Source organism: Stegastes partitus, unplaced genomic scaffold (assembly GCF_000690725.1).
Source record: "Stegastes partitus isolate 25-593 unplaced genomic scaffold, Stegastes_partitus-1.0.2 Scaffold518, whole genome shotgun sequence".
Lineage (NCBI taxonomy): Eukaryota > Metazoa > Chordata > Actinopteri > Pomacentridae > Stegastes > Stegastes partitus.
This window is the reverse complement of record NW_007578249.1, coordinates 163,204-180,854: the sequence shown is the minus strand read 5'-3', so window position 1 is coordinate 180,854 and position 17,651 is coordinate 163,204. Positions and strand designations below refer to the sequence as shown.

Below are 17,651 nucleotides of genomic sequence, written 5' to 3'. Positions count from 1 at the left end.
TCAGGAACTTGTTGTGTTTCTCATCAGGAGATCGAAGTGAAACTAAAACGTGGTTGAAACAAAAAGGCCTGTGTATGAACGGATGACGAATCAGAGACGGATTTGCTCTGCGTGTGCTTGTGTTTGTGTGTAAAAGGCCCACGACTTCCACACACTGCGACTCTTTAGTCTAAAGCTCTTTGCCTGTAAACATTAACCAAGTTTCTCCCTTCCTCGACATTCCTCGCAGACGCACCGGAGTAACTCATGAATTAAATAAATAAACTGGTAACATGGAATACATTCAAGTACATCAGTTCCTCGACACTGGAATGCAAGTGGATTCGGCTTGTTTGCAGCTCGCACCACTCCGACTGTCTGGACATAGAGTCAGTCATCACATGCACCTCAACGATCTCTCGCCCTCCGCGGCTTGATGCTGTTGAGAGTTTTTTGTGCCTCAAGCTCTACCTGCCCGATCTGAACATGCCGGGTCAAACTCCGCTCACAGCTGCTGCAGATGACCTCATGTCTGTGGAGCTACAGCGTTCCTAAAAGTCCTCCGAGGCTGCGGTCCACTCATAGTGCGGTGAGGGTGCGGAACAGCTGGGTGAGGCAGAAGACGGAGGCGGTGAGCGCCGTGCACTGTTTGGCCAGCAGCTTGGTGCTCAGGTCCTGGCAGCTGCGCTTGCTGCTGGCCCGCTCCGCCGCCAGGCAGAAGTCCCTGAATGACCGAGCCACGTCCGCCAGGCCTGCGACCGCCTCTGCGTTCCTGCGGTCGCACCTGTCGCAGCCGGAGAACCAGAGGCAAATACCCGCCAGCTCCACCAGGGTCCGGAAGCTGTCGGCGAGGGAGTGGAGCATCTCCTCGGGGCTCTGTCCGATCCCCACCACCTTCTGGCAGCCTGACATCAGCCGGCGCGCCTCTATCTGGAGCACCCGCTTGTTCTCCGTGAAGTGGGCGGGGCATGTGTCTCGTGGGTGGCGGCCTCCGTGACCTGCCACAGCGCTGCCGCTGCTTTCCAGGATGGAAAGGAGCTGGTCCACGTCGACGCGGAGCACCTGGAAACCCGCGGGGGGTTCAGGGTAGCGCTGCTGACCGAGCCGGCCGATGGTGTCTTTGTGCGTTTGAGACATGAACGAATCGGAGGAGTCGGACAGCGGCGAGAGGAGAGGGCTGAGCTCGGAGGTGGAGGAGGAGAAGAGGATGGAGCGCGGGAATGATGGGGAGTGGTGGCTGGAGGAGGTGGAGAGGAAGGAGGGAACAGGGGCGGAGGTCATGAGGGGAAGGCCTGCCCCGGAGGTCTGGGTAACGCCGCTGCTCTGCGTCCGGCACGAGAACTCGTAGACCGTCAGCTCGTCGTCAAAGCTGTCCCCCCCGCTGAAGCAGTTGGTATAAACCGCCGGGCAGCCGCAAGCATCCAGCGGCACCTGCACCCCCTCCACGACCGACTCACATCCAGACGCTAGAACAGAACCACAACTAAACTCCGACTTCAGGAGGGGAGCTGACCCAGCATCAGCTGGAGTCTTGGCCTCCTGATCCTCACAGATGGTAAACACTCTGCAGCCAGAGGAAAGCGTCTTTGTTGAGTCTGAATTCTTCTCTAAAGGCCGACAGAGACCCATGAGAGGCCTGTCGCTACTGGTCCTTCTCACTTTTTGACTATGAAAAGGAAGTCCTGGTCCGTTCAGATTCTGCGTGGTCACCACTATCGGAGGGGGGATGGAAGGTGACTGATTGCTCATTTTAAAACCTGGGATGTCTTCGTCTGGACTCGGGACTTTGCTGTTTGGTTCTGGAGCGTCTTTTACAGGCCCAGGAGTGTCTGCATTCGGGCTTCTTTGGAGGTGGCTCACGATGGAGGCTGGAGGCTCCGTTATGGGACCTGGTGTGTTCTTGTTGGAGTACAAGAGCTGATTCCGTTCTTGGGGTTTGGGCTCAGTCTGAACAGGCAGCTCAGATCTTACTTTGTTCACCTCTGATCCAGAGTTTACCCTCTTCGCTGAGGGTATTTCTGCAACAAACTCCCCGTCAACCTCAGATCCGGTGAGCGTTGTATCGGAATCGTCTGACTCCACTGTTTCTGCAGTTGCGCCGGTTTCTAAGTCAACTGTTTGCGTGACATCGTGAACGTCGGTTACTTTGATGGTGATCTCTGCGTCGCTCTTACTATTGTCTTTAGCAGGACTCGGGTTTATATTTCCAGCACCGGCTTGATTCAGAGTTTCTTGGGATCGAGATAAATAAAGGGGCAGCTGTTGGATCTTCCCCCTGAGAGTTGAGGCGGATAGTCGTCCCATGATGCTTGGGGAACAGGGCTGGAAGAGGAAGTGGGATGGAGATGGAGGTTCTTTGGAGAGATCTTGGATGGTAGCCGTGTTAGCCTTTGCTAAGCTAGGAGTAGCTGAACTTTCTTCAGCCTTTGCACTCAGCACGGTGGAATCACTACTCGGTTGATCGACACTTTGATTTGCAACATCGTTTTTCAATTTAGCACCTGAATTAAAAGCAGGAGACGTGGCGCTTGTTGCGGCTCCAAGCTTCGCCGTGATCGAGTTTATAGCTCGAGTGTAATCGGAATTAACAGAATTAATCCTTGCATGAGCTTCAGAACTTGGACGAGGCTTGACTTGTGGCTCACCTTTACCTATGCTTTGCTTCGCAGCCGCAGTCCTGTCATCTCTCTTGTCACTTGAACAAGAAACTAAGGAATTACTGGCTTCTTCATCGTCATCTTCAAAAACGTTGTCTGAATTGGTGCTGTCTGTAACTTCGTCGCTAACATTAGAACTAGCGTCGTTAACGCTGGTTGCGACTTCAACACGCGACTGTGTTTTGTTAGTGTTATTACTCATCTCCTCGTGATTTGAAATGGGGAGTTTGTTTGCTGATTTTTCGTCGCCTCCTTCCTCTTTCACCGGGCTTTTTTGTGGAACCGGTGATGGAGGTAGAGGGGAAGAAGGAGGTGGAGGCGGTGGTGAGTATGACTTAGGGTTTGACTTCTCAAGCATGTATTCCTCAACGTATGTGTTTATGTCAGGACCAATCACATGGGATACCAAAAGTCCATTACTACCCTTTTTATTCACATCTGTTAAACATGTGTCTGGTGGACTCAGAGCACCAACGAGGGGTCTCTTTGAGCTGGACGAGTATCCCACCACCGCCTCTTTCTTCTTGTCCTTATTTTCAGTGGTTTCTGGCAAAAACAAATGACTAGTGAACGGTCCGTTGCCCGTCACGCCGTTGGGTTCCTCTTTTTCTTCATCCTCTTTGGCCTCACCCATCTCCTCCTGTTCCTCCCCTTCCTCCTTTCCATCACCCCTCCGATCGGCACTCTCCTTCCCGTCTGGATCCACCCTGCAGCGGACGACAGTGATGGTGGGAGACGCCGCTTTCACCAAATCCGTCACCGACTTCGACTCCATCGCGTCGGGCTCCATCTCCATGTCTTGCTTCCTGGTTCTGGAGGGCGACTTTTGGTCCAGGCTCTGCTCATGAGACCTGAAACCAGAACGAGAGCCCGGTGCAAGTGAGCAGAGTTTCGACAGGATGGGTTTGGACTCGAGTTGGGCCGGTTCCCCCTCAGAGTGAGTGAGAGAGGAGACGGTAGGACTTGGATTCTGGGTTTGCTCCGAAGGTTCTGGATCTGAACTGAGGACCTGAGCGTCACTCTCTTCTGCCAAAATGGTTTTGTGAAGCCTGCTGGAGGCCAGGTCCTGCTTTGATTCTGGATCAGGTTCTGGATACGACACCCTGGAGGTGAAGTCGGTTTCCATGAATGAACGTCGCTTGCGGGACCTTTTCCTGAGCTGGAGAAACGCCTCTCTGTTTCCCTCTTCCTCGCCTTTTCTGTCCACTTCTGCTTTTCCATCTTTTTCTGCTTCCGCCACACAGACTCTGATGTCGCTGAGGCTGAGTGTGCTGAGGAGGTCCAGCTTCATCTCTGTGCAGATATCTACAGGACAGTGAAAAAGAATCAGTCAAACTAGCATTAAAAAGCAAAGTGTATGCCACAGTCCTTCATGTGCTCTGTGTGCAATACGTAGAAGTACTGACCCAATGAAACCTCTCATTTCGTATTACTTTTTTATACAGGTTTGCAGAGTAATCAGCAATTAAACCATTAAAAAATAATTTAAAAATGCAGTAGCGAGAGGGTTTAGTTTTGCAAATGAAGTGCTTCAGTACTTTGCAATTAAGCTGCACAAGCAGCAGTGACTGACTTAGAGAGTTTTTTTTGCTCCGTCAGGCTTCATAATGGCCGTCCTGTCTCATCTGTGGTTTAGCATGCAGCATAACGGCACGACTATAAACATCCAGAGATCTCAGTTACACTTAATATTATCCTCAAGGATGCTGACACCACTGAAAATAATGCAAAGGAGGACAGCAGTCTTTGTAGTAAAGATGGAAATGGAAGATTACATGAAGATAAATAAAGAATCCAGTCTTCATGAAAATAAACTATTTTAAAGTCGGATTGACGCATTAATGAATCAATTACAAAAAGCACATTATTGTATTGTGCTGCCCTTGCTTCTGATTTAAAACCAAAATGTTGTTGTAATTTGTTTACAGGCCTTGTATTTAAGTAAATTTATCAATACAACAATGTAAATATAACTGATTGCAAATAAATAAAACTCATCCTTCAAGTTGCTGCTGAAGTACAAGTTTAAAAGTATTATCAGTAAAATGAATTTGAAGTCATTCTGCAGAAAAATGTCCTCTGCATGACATTAAATTATCATTAAAGCCAAAACATTAATGAATAAGTAGAATTTTTAGTTTTGCAGCCGCTGGAGTTGGAGATAATTTAAATTCTTTACATGGTTTGGCCTCAAAAAGTCTGTCTCCAGTCTGTGATCTATGTGTAGATGTTTTTTCCATGAAAATTTCTGCAACTCGAGCACACCAGCTCCGCTCAAACACTGCATAACTACTCTCTGAAGAATAATGATCCATAAAGCCTCATGTGCAAGCTGACAGCATTGAGTCTTTGGGTTTGTTTTGTATGAAACCCTGGAAGTCTGACGCTGTTACGCTGCAGGTTTAAGGTGGAAATACTGCTGCTGAATGCTAATTATGTACATTATATGTCTCCTAGCATATAAAAACATACATATGGGCATGTTAACAAGGTTAAAGACGTAATTTTTGTTTTGTTTTTTGTTTCCCCAGCGAGAGGTTTGAACCTCTATCAAAAAGGTTTTAAGATAAATCAAATGGAGTCGTCAGATGATTAACAGGAAATGTAGAAATATATATTAATCGTACTTCTTTTTAATAATCTTGATTTTTTTGGTGAATTCTTGGCCAACATCTCCGACACACATCAGATATTCTTCAATTAGACGCCAATAAAGTTGGGAACAGTCGGTTTACAGTGTGAAAAACAGCTAGAAAATAAAGCTGTGTCATGGTTCAGACGGCTCATACTGCTTAGATCTAATACAGTTTATTCAGTTCACACTGCCATTGATCCCTACCTGCACATCTACATTTATCTCTTTTTTCTACAGCGATGCAGTTTGTCTGTTTACACCACATTACTGCACTTCTAGTTAAATGCACTTCATTGTTGTAGTCAAAATGTTCAGTCTAAAACGTTGTGAAATAGAAATCTTAATTACTGTAGTTTATAAATACTCAGGTAAAGTGAAGCGTCTCAAAATTGCACTCCAGTGCTGCCTCTTGACTCTTCGTGCTCGTAAATATCTTTGGACAGCTGAGTGTGATGAATCAAAGGAAAGCCTGGCTGCACTCTGGACGCTCTGCAGGCTGAATCTTTATAGTCAGCAGTCACTTCCTGCATCTCTGTAGGTGTGGTCTATTAGTTTCCTGGCAATTATATTCTGTAATCCAACGCTTCATCACTCCTGGGCAGTAAACACTTCTGCCACTAGATGGCAGAGTTCACAGCCTTTATTTCTGACCCGTCTACAGGGCTGGAAAATGACAGAACATTCTCACCTCTTGGCACGGCCCCTGACGTTGGGTCTTCTGGCGAGGTGAAGCGATCCCTGGCGTCGAAGAACTCGTCGTCGGAGCTGCTGTCGCCGAAGCCGGGCGGCGGCTGCAGGATGGGGATCGGCTCCAGGCCTTCGGCTTTGGCCCCATCTCCCTCCGCCTCCTTGCAGTCTTCTCCTTCGTTCTTCGGGGGGCTGCGAGCGCTGTCCGGGGTGATGTTGGAGCAGAGGTTGTAGTAGCAGCGAGCGTCGCTTTGGTCAAAGTTAAACACAAAGTCCACGTGGGAGGAGGGGGAGGACGGGGACGGGGACAGCAGGTGCTCCTTCAAACCGCCTTCGCCCGCTCGTCTCATGGCCGCCTCCATTTCCTTCAGCATCTCCCTCCTCCTCCTCCTCCTCAGCTCGTCCTCTTCGTCGTCGTCTTCCTCGCTGGCCTCCGGGGGGCTCGGCAGGAAGTCGACGAGGCGGGAGAGCTCGGCGAAGCACAGGGAGCTGTCGTCGGAGCAGAGGTTACCCGAACACTTCTGGGCGCGGTGGAGGCTCTGGGAGGAGGCGGAGGCGACCAGCTGGGGGTCGGCTCCGTCGCCCGACCTCCTGCAGCCTCCTCCCTGAGCCACGACGACGGGGTGGGAGTGAGCCGGCGGAGGGGTGAGGAGGTGAGGCTGGGCGTGCCTCTGGGGGTACGGGTGGAGCTGATGGGAAGTGTGTGAGGGATGGACAGAGGAGGAGGAGCAGGAAATCAAGTCGTCTTCCTCCAGGGCGTCCAGGGAGTCGCTGGAGGGGCTGGTGAGGACCCGAGAGTCGGTGTGACACGAATCTGAAGCTTCTGACGCCGACGGCTGCTCCTCTGCTGCTCGAACCTCCTCTCCACCTACAGCCTTCCCTCCTTGTCCAGCTTTTCCACCCGCCTCGCTGTCGGTGATCTGAACTTGTGCCTGTCCTCCATCCTGCGTTCCTTTGACCTCCTCCTTCTGCTCCGTGGCGTTGCTCTTGCCGTCCGGTGGAGGCTTCCTCTTTTCCGTGTCGGCATCCTTTTCTTCTCTCACTTTTCTATCCTCCCATGGTTTATCTCCCTTCTCTTTGCCGTCTCTGCTTCTCCTCCTGTCCCTGTCTTTCCTCCTCCGTCCGTCGGGGTCCGATGAGGATCTGAGACGAGGGCAGGGCCTCTCCTCGTGGGACACCAGGTGGACCAGAGGCTCCATGTCCAAGTCTGAGGAGGAGTCCGAGTCGCTGCCGCATCGTGACACGTAACCTGTGGACGCATTAGAACAGTTATTTATTAGCTAGAACGTAAATGTGTGATGCACGAAGGGCTGTGACTGACAATTACTCAATTTTTCAATAATTTTCTCGAGTGATATCTGATTTTTTTTGGCGTATAAAATCTCAGAAAATAGTCAAATTTAGGAATCAGATGATTTCAAACTGATCGATGCATCGCTGCAGAATAGAGGCTGCACAATACTATACATGTGCATTTTCTTTGTACCTTCCTCAGCAGAGACTCTGTGCTTCTTGGAGTCATCTATCCAGGGAAAGATGTTGAGGTTGGGGTCAACAAAAACTCGACAGTAGCCGGCGATGAGGCAGGACATATCCTTAGCTGCTGCTGACTCCAACAGCAGAGTGATGGGCTTTGTGAAAAGAGAAAAGAGACGAGAGAGCAGGAGATGAGAGACGCAGTGGAAAGACGATTACAGCAGTGGAAAAGCACTTACAGCAGTGTTGACAAGGAGTTCTGCACAGTGTCTACAGCGACGTAATGCAAACAGATCTTCCATCAGCTACGAAGGTGGGTCATGTTGAGTTGAAGGTTGATTATCTTGTGCTACATCCACGCTAACACGTTTTAGTTTTGAGGCAGTTTTAAAACAAAAATTATTTCCCTCCAGTCGAGCGTTTTAACAGCGTTTCGTAAATAAGACGACGTGTCAGACGACCACTCATGTACTCTAAACATGGTGTAAACGTGAAGGAGAAGATTGGTTGATTGGATGTAGAGCTACGACTACAGAGGAAGAACAAACGAGATGAAACTTTGGTAGGAAACAGTGATGGTGAAAAGTAAGACGACACAGCTGCTAGCAGAGACAACAAGGTTAGCAACGCCTGCAATTCATTACCCATCTTGAATTAACTGCTGCTAATCAACGCATGTGTCACTTGATAGGAGGGAACGAGCGTAGTGGCAGCGAGGCCTGATCAGAAAGCACTCGAGTTTCTGCCTGTTCAGCTGAAAATGCAAACCTGAGTTTTCAGACTAAAACTGGGCCAGCAGGTCCGACAACGCCGGAGCAGTGAGGACGCCAGTAAACTGGATGTGGATGTAGCCTAAAGCCCTGTGATCCCATAAAGTGTCTAAAAATCACCACAATTAGACCATTTATCAGACACAAAACAAGAAAGAATAATCAGATCTCTAACTTGAGCTACCCTCTGTGCTGTCTGTAAATGATTTAACCAAATCAGAGCTTAAAATTGTGATGTTTCATCAACTAATAAAAATTCGTGGGTTTTTCCAATAAGCTTGGTTGAACTGCAGGCAGTGTTTGCACGGAGCAGATAGAAAAATATAAGTAGTAAAAGATCGGCGGTATGTATAATTATCTTTTTGGTTTTTTTAAAACATCTCTGAGCACTTTTTATGATGTTATAATACTTTGACAGACTGCACAGAGGACATTTTTGGGTTCTCTCTCCTTCTAGCCACGTTAAGGGTGCATGACTTTATGTAGCAGTGAAAAATGAGTAGAAAAGGCTAAGAAACTGCTCGTGGTTTAAAGAGGTCTGGCAGTCAGCAGCTCTTCAGTGAGCTTGTATAGCGACAAAAGAAAACTAACAGACCTCCAAACGTCTAAATCTTCTGTGTCCAAATTGCAGAAGTAATTGTGCAACTACGTAAGTCTATGTAATGTTAGCGGGAAGACGCTAACTGGTGCTCACCCCAACATGACCCACCTGGTCAGGTGCTATCTGACCATGTTTACAGTGTCCTGTCGTCTTGTTGGTGCGTCCTCTGGGGTCTCACCTTGATGTCCTGCAGGTATATTTTGACCAGGCTGACCTTGTCGGATTCAGGCAGCAGCTCGATGCGTGTGATGCTGGTGAATTCGGTGAGCGTGGACAGGATGCTCAGCTTGTGGTTGACCACCTGACTCACGCCGTAGCGCGCCCCCACCAGCAGGGTCACCATCGACTCCCTGTCCTGGAGCTGAAGTGGACAAAGTGTCGAGGAAGAAGAGGTTTACAGCTACAACCAGCCTGTACGTACACTTACGCTGTGGTTAAAACCCTACCATCATGGTGGCGCCGAAGGATTTCCCTCCGAAGGACTTGAGGTCGTTGAGCTCCTCCAGGTAGTTGATTCGCGCCTGATCCACCGACACGCCCTTCTGCTTGGGATCGTGCTGCGTCTGGCTCTTCTTCATGTGGTAGCCGATGGCCTTCCTTAGATCTTTTTCCCGCATGTTTCTCAGCAAGGTGGATGAAACAAAGTTCTCGATGCCCCAAGTCTTCCTGAAGCGAACACAGACACGCAGAGAGGTGAAACTGACAGCAGGAATCCTTCAAAAAGTGCTAACCTCCTCTGGAAGTTTCCTCTCTTTACTGCTTATTAACACTGGATTGCAATCAAGATAATTCGGCTTTTTGACAGGAATTTATATTAAAAAAAGACTCTTTCATGTCAAAGTGAAAACAGATTTCTACAAAGTCATGTCATTTTTAAAAAGTATTTAGTAGAAGCACCTTTGGCTGCAATTAAATCATTAAGTCTGTGTTGGTCTCAATCAGTCTGAACATCTGGACGCTGTCATTTTACCACAGAGCTGCTCAAGCTGTCAGGTTACAGGGATCATGAATGAAAAGCCCCTTTTATGTCCAGCCACAAATTCCCAGTTGGATTGAGGTCTGGGCTCTGACTCGCCTCCAGAACATTCACCTTGTTGTCTTTAAACCACTTCTTTGTAGCTTTGGCTGTTTGCTTCAAGTCATTGTCTTGCTGGAAACAAATCTTCTCCCAAGTCATAGTTCTATAGCAAGATGCATCAGGTTGTCCTCCAGGATTGTAAAACTTTGCTGCATTCACTGTATCCTCTAACTTCACAAGCCTCCAAGGACCTGCTGCTGAGAATCATCAACGCATCATGATGCTGCCACCACCGTGCTTCATCATGACGCTGCCACCACCGTGCTGGTTGTATGAACAGTCTCTCCCATCTCAGCTGCTGAAGCTCCTTCAGAGGAGTCACAGGTGTCTTGGTGGCCTCAATCATTAGTGTCTTTCTTGTTCGTTCACTACAGTCAACTTTCCACGTGCCATACTACTTCCATTTTTTTGAACGATGGATTTAACTGGACTCTAAGGGATGGTCAGTGACTTGGAAATGCCCTGACTTATGCCTTCCACAACCTTTTAGAGTGTTCTTTTTAGTGCATGCAGTCACTTATTTCACATTTTAAATCTTTAGTTAATTAAAAAGACATTAAAGAGTCGTTTCTGTAAGTTCTTGTCAAAAAAGCCAAATTATATCGACCATATTTCAAAGCTGAACAGCTATAAAAGGGGAAACTTCCAAGAGAGCGAACTCTTTATATGGACACCTTGACTATTGTATGTCTATGAAACCACATTTTTCTTTCCAATACTGGATTTAAAACAACCGTAGAAGGTTGCAGGTTCACTCTAAAAGCTGCATTCTGCAAATTTTCCCTATTTAAACATAATCTAAGTTTAAAATCCGACCTCCATTTCTCTTTGTACATACATGACGTTGGGTGTGCAGCACGTTCAACAGAAGAATGAGTGTATAAAATCTGTTCTGTAGTTGTTTATCTACATTAAAACGTTTTATGCATTAATCTGGAGGCATACAGCCGACAACAGACCTTCAGTCCTGTGAAAAACTGCATCTGTGCGGCTGCATTTTGTTGCAGGATGATTCAGTTAACTCCACCAGGCCTAACAAAGAGTTATTTGATGAATATCGTAAACACATTGACTCATTTTGCTGAGCTCTGCAGGTAAAATAATAGAAGCGCGGCTCGAAACGACGCCCCGATGTCCCCTTTGAATAAATTATACTTTGTTATATCATATTTGCCCCGTCGTAGCGCGTTCTCAGAGCTCCGACTTCATTAATATCCCCACAAAGACGGCAGAAGGGATCTCGTGTCCTGAGCGTCTCACGTGATCATCTTCAGGTTGATCTTGGGCGACTGCCCACAGCTGGCCAGTCTCTCCTGAATGTGCAGCGCGGCCAGTCTCAGGGCGGTGTTGCACCTCATCTCCACCGCAAAGCGCTCCTGCAGCACATCGTTCACCCCCTAAAACACAGAAAACAAACAGCACACTGCCGATTGAATGAAACACTTAGAGAGACAATATGACAACCGATCTTATTCAGGATCATCCACGGCTCAGCTGCTGGTACGCCTCGTTAGCAGCACTTTTTATTTCTAGAGAAAAGCATCTGTACCAAGATGAGGCAGCTCAGTGCTGAACACTGACATAAAGTTGGCTTTCTTTGCAGGATGTTGAGCCAAAATGTCAACACTGACCATAAAGTCCCTTTCACTCATCTAAATAGCTGCTCCACAGGGTGCCAAGGACTAGCTTCACTCATTGAGTGACCAAACACATTATTTACGCCATTTCCAAGAAGTACAGGTGGGATTTAATGAAAAATTTAATTTCCAAACCGGCTGACATTTCTTTCTGCTGATTTACAGCACAGCGAAATGTGTCAAGCGCAGCAATAGTCGGACTTCTGCAAGTGTTACAGAACTTTACGTATTGATTTCATTCGGACTTCCAAATCCCTTTTAAAGTGAGGAGTCCCAAACAGGTTCTGGGCATTTTCCTGCTCCTGTCACATTATTAGTCACTGAGGGCTCGTTTTCACTGCAGCACAACCCGAACAGAAGCACAGAGAAATGTCTTCAGTGCAGCAAAGCAAATTCAGAAAGCGACACGTCATGAAAAAAAAAAGAAATATTGAAATATGCAAGAAAAAAAATGGGCTCTGCAAACTGATTTTTTTCAGCTTACATTTTAATTTTTCTTCCAGATTGTCTTCTCTTTGCTCTGTGTGAAAAAAATCCCTGAATTTCATCATCGCTCACGGCTTCACGGTTAAACTGAGAAGCACAAAAGTTTAGTTTTTTTAAGGATCTGATCTGAGCAAACTTCTTATTTATGGCAAATTTTTAAGTGCACAAAACAGGGATTTGGATGAAATATCACAATCTGAGGCTCATGTTTGGTTCCGTTTCCTGATAAAAAGGCCCGTCATGGATGCTAGGTCCAACAGAAAGCCGTAAATCTGACAATTCTTCCTGCTTCTACAGTTACTGGGTCTGATAAACGCCGTCATTTTGGTAGTTCTTAAAGATAACTTGGGAGGATTAAAGTAATTAGCGCAAACAGCTGATTTAATTTTTTCTACAAGCACTCAGTCAACATGAAAAGATGATTAATAAACACCAAGCTGGAATACAGGACTTTTACGTAGACATGCATGTCCATTAAATCAAAGCTAAATGAGTTCACACAGTATTGATCAAACCTGTTGGCATCAATTTGATCTCCCTGTATTTCCAGGTGTATTCTAAACGGGGCGTTTATGGCAACAGTCCTCGTAGCAATGAGTCAAATTGCGACAACTGGTTGGCAAGAGGAGCAACTGCAGCAATGCAGATGAAATAAGCTCCAGAAACTAGTAGTATGATGGAAAAAGACAAACTCTGCGACTGAAAAACGGAGCGAATGCAAAAACTGCAGTTCCTCAAACGACCACTTGAGGCTGCCTCCAGCCTCCATAGAGCTCTATGTTGAAATATTGAACTTTATAGCGGAAATAAACACGAATGCAGCCGGGAACAAATGATGGTTTTGGTCTCTAGTGCTAATTTGACAACTGTAAATAAGGTGATTTAGAAATAACTCACCAAATTGTGTTGAAGTTTAAAGTTATGCATGATTGAGGGCGTGGCCACCGCTTTAGATTTTTGGATTAGCTCGAGAAGACGGTGACGAACGGAGCGACAACGCTGCGCTACAAAATCGCAGTTTGCCAACTCAGATAAAAGTGACCCCTGTTAGCATGAACATACATGAACAGTATTTGTGTAATAACTCCGACTGCCACTAGAGGGAGACAAAAGCTCCACACTGCAAGTTTTAACTATAAAAACTGAAAAGCGACCTGCAGGTAAAGGTACTCGAAGGCGGTGGGATCCTCCTGCAGCAGCGTCTGGAGGTTTTTGGGCATGAAGCAGACCCGGAACAGACACCTGTAGTCGTGGGCCTCCTTCTTCTGGACCACCTGACGACAAACACACACACTTTGCTTTAGACTCTCTGAACGCAGGTGATTTCACAGATGAAACCCAGGACACGGATACCTGCTGTATCCTCTCCTCATCGTGCAGCAGCAGGAGTTTGCTGATGCTGTGCTTCTGCTCCAGCACCAGAGAGAAATGCTCGATGCGGCTCAGAGAAAGCTTTTCCTTCAGCGTCATCACGATGTCCTGGCGTGCAAAGACAGAAAAAAATCACACCTTGAGAGATGATATTCGATAACATCAGGAAACATGTTTTTGCTGAGCGGAGACCCGGAGGTCCAAGTGTTCGGACACTATCTTTGTAATTTTGCCTCTTTATACCACCACAATGGATTTTTAACGAAGCAATCAATACGTGATTAAAGTGTAAACTTCCAGCTCTAATGCAACAAAAACACTGCATTGATCGTTTGAGAAGCCATTTTTACACACGACCGTCTATTTTCACGGGTTTAGAAGTAATTGCACATTTCACTGATAAGAGGTTTTATGGACAGATGTGTCCTGTTTCCTCATTAGGACACATAAGATAAAAGATAAAGAGGTCTGGAGCTGTTTCCAAGAATTGAATTTGCATTTGCTGGCAGTTCACGGGAATTCTCAATATAAAGATGTTGCTGTAATTTGGTGCATTCAAAAAGATAAATTAAAAAAAGGAATGCAACGAGGATCTGAGCAACAAAAAGGAAGAATTTACATCCAGATGTTAAATATAATCCATATATTCTGTGTATTTAATCTCTGCAAACGGATGAACTGTGTAAACATGACAGTAATTCCTAAATAGCTAATGCAATATTTTAGTAAAACCCCTTAATTAAAGAAAGAATTACAGCTAAAAAGTCTACATTTTATTTAAAACTTGAACTCTGATGGATTCAAGCTGAGAGACTTTTTAAATAAGACTGTTCTAATATCTGTGTAATACGGTTATATTTAAGTAAGTGTGACACTACCTCACATTTATTCATGTTCCTGGAGTTGACGACATCATGGAATCACAATTTTTATTTTTATTTTCAAGGCTTGTTATGAACCTCAGCTTCACCTCTGAACTCCCAAAACTACAGATGTTAACCCTCTGAACACCAAAACTCACCGGCGGGTTTGAAAGGCATGTTTTCTCCATAACAAAATCTCTAAAATTGCATCATTTAACGGAGCCAAACAGTGAAAGAACAGAAGGAACTGTGAGATATTCATCTATCAGACACTCCTCATGTGTTCTGTTGGGAAAAGTAACCGAATCTAAGCTTAAAATGGAGATATTTCACCACTTTATCAAACACGTCTCATTTAAAAAATAGATAAATGTACAAACCAGATTCTGTAAAAATCAAAAAATTCTGCACATCTCTGCACAACTGCTGGGTTATTAGTGATTCAGCTTTGATCAACAGTTGAAGGAAAGAACCACAAGGCTGAACTGCAGGCTGTGTATGATTAAAACTCTAAGTAGTATCTACAGTAGGTAGCCACCATTTATTTTTCTAGTCCTGTTAGGAGTTGTGTGCACAGACGTTGTGCTGCTTCCGTAGAGCTGCAGGACGTTAACGAGCCCACAGCGAGTAAAGATGCAGCCGGTTCAGAGGGTTCACCGTCCGTGCATTGTTAAGTATGAACGACTGTCACTGCGTCGTACCTTGACCGTGGTGCTCGGCTCGAACTTGAAGGCCTTGGTCTGCCCGTTCTCCAGATACACCTTCAGCACGTTGGGCAGGAAGAGCAGCGAGTTCCCCTGAAAACAAAAAAGGTCAAAGGGAGGACAGACGGTTTGAGCGAGGGGTGAAAGAAGCCATCTAACTGGAGAGAACATTCCTCAGCAGAGGTGGAGGTCTGAGGCATCACCTCTCACCTGTTTACAGTTCAGTCCTAAGATCTCCCCAGGAAGATCCACACCTAGTCACAAAGACCCTAACGAACCCCACTGTGGCAGGGGGAGCACTAACGACCCACATAACGAGCAGGAGGAGCAACAACCCCCAACTGAAACCTAAACTCAGGTGTTAATGTCTCCTTAAGGACAGAAGTATCTGGAACTAGTCAGTCAGAGCTGATGAAGCCTCTTGGATGAAACGTCTTCAAGGAACTCAAGCAGTTGCTACGATTAATCCACCAGAACAACCAGGACCTGGATGACTGAGGATCTTCAGGTCAAAGGCTGTCAAAGCTGCTGATTAGTCTCCATAACAGCCAGACAGCGAGGCACAAGGGTTGATAGTTGGTGTTTTGTTTTTTGCTTTAGATGCACCGACACTTGAGCCGTTTTCTGTTCAGACGCTTGCTCGCCGGATTGTTGAACATCACGTTTTTGCGCGGCCTCGTGTCGTCCTCAGATCCTCTCGTCTTTTGCTTCACTTCCTCCTGGCCTGTTTCTGTCCGCCCGGCTTCTCCTCGGCGGTGAGTCATCGCTCCCCGCCTCTCCCCTGTTCTCTCATGGTTTCAGAAAGTGTTTTTCTGTATTGACACCGTGATGTAATGCAACATTGATGTCTGTGTGTTTAGAAGTTCAAGCGGGGAGCACATTTTAGACATCCCCTCCCCTGTCGCCCAGCCGGCTTCCGCCTCTCATCCTCCCTCCATCTCTTCTCCGTTTCCCTGCGCTCATGTGATGCTTATTGTTCTGTAATCACAGACATTAGGGCCGGAGGACGGATATCGACCCGTGTTTTCTCCGGGTTTAGTAATGGCCGCTCCAGCTTCTGTGGTTTTCCTAATCCAGCTAATAGAATATCATCAACCAATCGTACACAAGTAAAGAAAACCCAACAGCATGCAGCGTGGAATCATGACCAATCACAAACCTTTAGTCCTGGTCTTAGTGCAAAGCTGCAGCAACAAATCTGGTTTTCAGCGAGCAGGGAACGTTCTTTCGAGGTTATTTATCGTTTCATAGAACGTTCCAAGAAGGATAAACGTAAACCAACAACAGCTTAACATTTAGAAGATGCTTCTATCAGATCATGTTGCACAATTACAGAAGAAAGACCAAGAATTTAAGAATAAATTGGTCTGATGGTGTTTTTAAAATGTACCTGGAGGCGACATCCTTTCTTATTTCTTTTAGTGCGAGTTTCTTCTGTGCTCTGCAGAAGTTTTATCTTTGTTTGACTCCCAGCGTGTCAGTAAGGCCCAATAAAACATTTCTGAGGTCTATTTTTTAGGTCATAGTTTACGTCGACATTTACTCGCCGTGCATCTCGTCAACACCCTGCATGCACGCATCCTCAACCTGGACCCGCTCGCCAAAAAGAAGCTCGGCGGTGCTGCCGGAGATCAAAAACCTCCACAGGGAACCTTTAAAAGAGCCAGTTTTCAAGGAAACGTCTCCGCAGAACACTGAAACAATCTGACGCCGGGATGATCAAAGAGCGAAGCGCCTGTTTGATGGCGAGCGCTTTGTCTCAAAAGCTTGGAAAAGTGTGTCAGTCGGACGTCTTCGTTAGCGTTTACTCTGATTTCTACTGTATTTTGCAGTGAATGTGATTAAAGAACGTTGTTGTTGACAGTGAAGAGGAAAGAGGCTCTACTTTTGGACGTTTTGTTTGTTGTATATTTTTACGCAGCGCTCTGGTTCTTCCTCTTATGGATTTATTTTGCATTTCGGCTGGAAACGGCTCAATGCACGACACAACCTGCAGCAAGGGGCCGTGACAGATCGAATTTTTTAACCTTTAACAGAACAACAAACATGCAATCACACGTCCAAGAGGTGTGTGTGACTCATGAAGAACATGAAAATACATCCCGCTCCTCGTTTTAACATGCAATCTGTATCTGAATATGCAAATACTGAATGTTAACGCGAGACAATCCGACTGATTCGACCGGCTCTTGGTCAAACGTAATCTAACCTGAACTGTTTGGTCACATTCAGAAGAAGAAACTGAGACAGACAACAGCTTCCTCAGTGAAGGGAGAATAAGAACTGACGCTGCCCAGCATACGTCCACCTTCTTAACTTATGAACTGAAATTTAATCACAATGCAGGAAGAAACAAACACTAAACAAAGCAAATACAAAGGATCATGATCAGCTGTTTCCATCTAGATGAAGAAAAAAGAGCTCCAAAAATACTGCACTTTTTTGTAACCGTGCACAAAATGTGTCACATCTGAGCATCGAAGTTGTTGAAAAAAAAACTGCCAACTCACCTGAGAGTGTCCGTTGACTTCCACCTCCTCAGCGAAGTGGACTTTGACGGGGTTGGACCTGAGCTTGGCCCTCTTCTCGGGTGTGATGAACGACGACTTTGGGCCCTGAGACGAACACAAGTCGATAAACCGTAAATCAGTCTGTACGTGTGATATTTACATCTGCTATGATTTAATGAACGTATCTTCAGCGAAGC

The 17,651-nt window shown here is 46.3% G+C and overlaps 1 protein-coding gene across 1 annotated transcript in view; it reads right to left on the bottom strand.

Moving 5' to 3' along the window:
• Positions 1 to 17,651, bottom strand: part of frmpd1a (FERM and PDZ domain containing 1a) — a 27,619-nt gene continuing 9,968 nt past the window's right edge. The window contains exons 5-14 of the mRNA XM_008287758.1: positions 17,455 to 17,559; positions 14,942 to 15,037; positions 13,360 to 13,485; positions 13,161 to 13,280; positions 11,144 to 11,280; positions 9,252 to 9,471; positions 8,984 to 9,166; positions 7,445 to 7,589; positions 5,960 to 7,207; positions 1 to 3,941 (exon numbers count right to left, since the gene is read on the bottom strand). Coding sequence (XP_008285980.1) covers positions 559 to 3,941; positions 5,960 to 7,207; positions 7,445 to 7,589; positions 8,984 to 9,166; positions 9,252 to 9,471; positions 11,144 to 11,280; positions 13,161 to 13,280; positions 13,360 to 13,485; positions 14,942 to 15,037; positions 17,455 to 17,559 — 5,763 coding nt within the window. The 3' untranslated portion in view covers positions 1 to 558. The remainder of the gene's footprint in view (positions 3,942 to 5,959; positions 7,208 to 7,444; positions 7,590 to 8,983; positions 9,167 to 9,251; positions 9,472 to 11,143; positions 11,281 to 13,160; positions 13,281 to 13,359; positions 13,486 to 14,941; positions 15,038 to 17,454; positions 17,560 to 17,651) is intronic.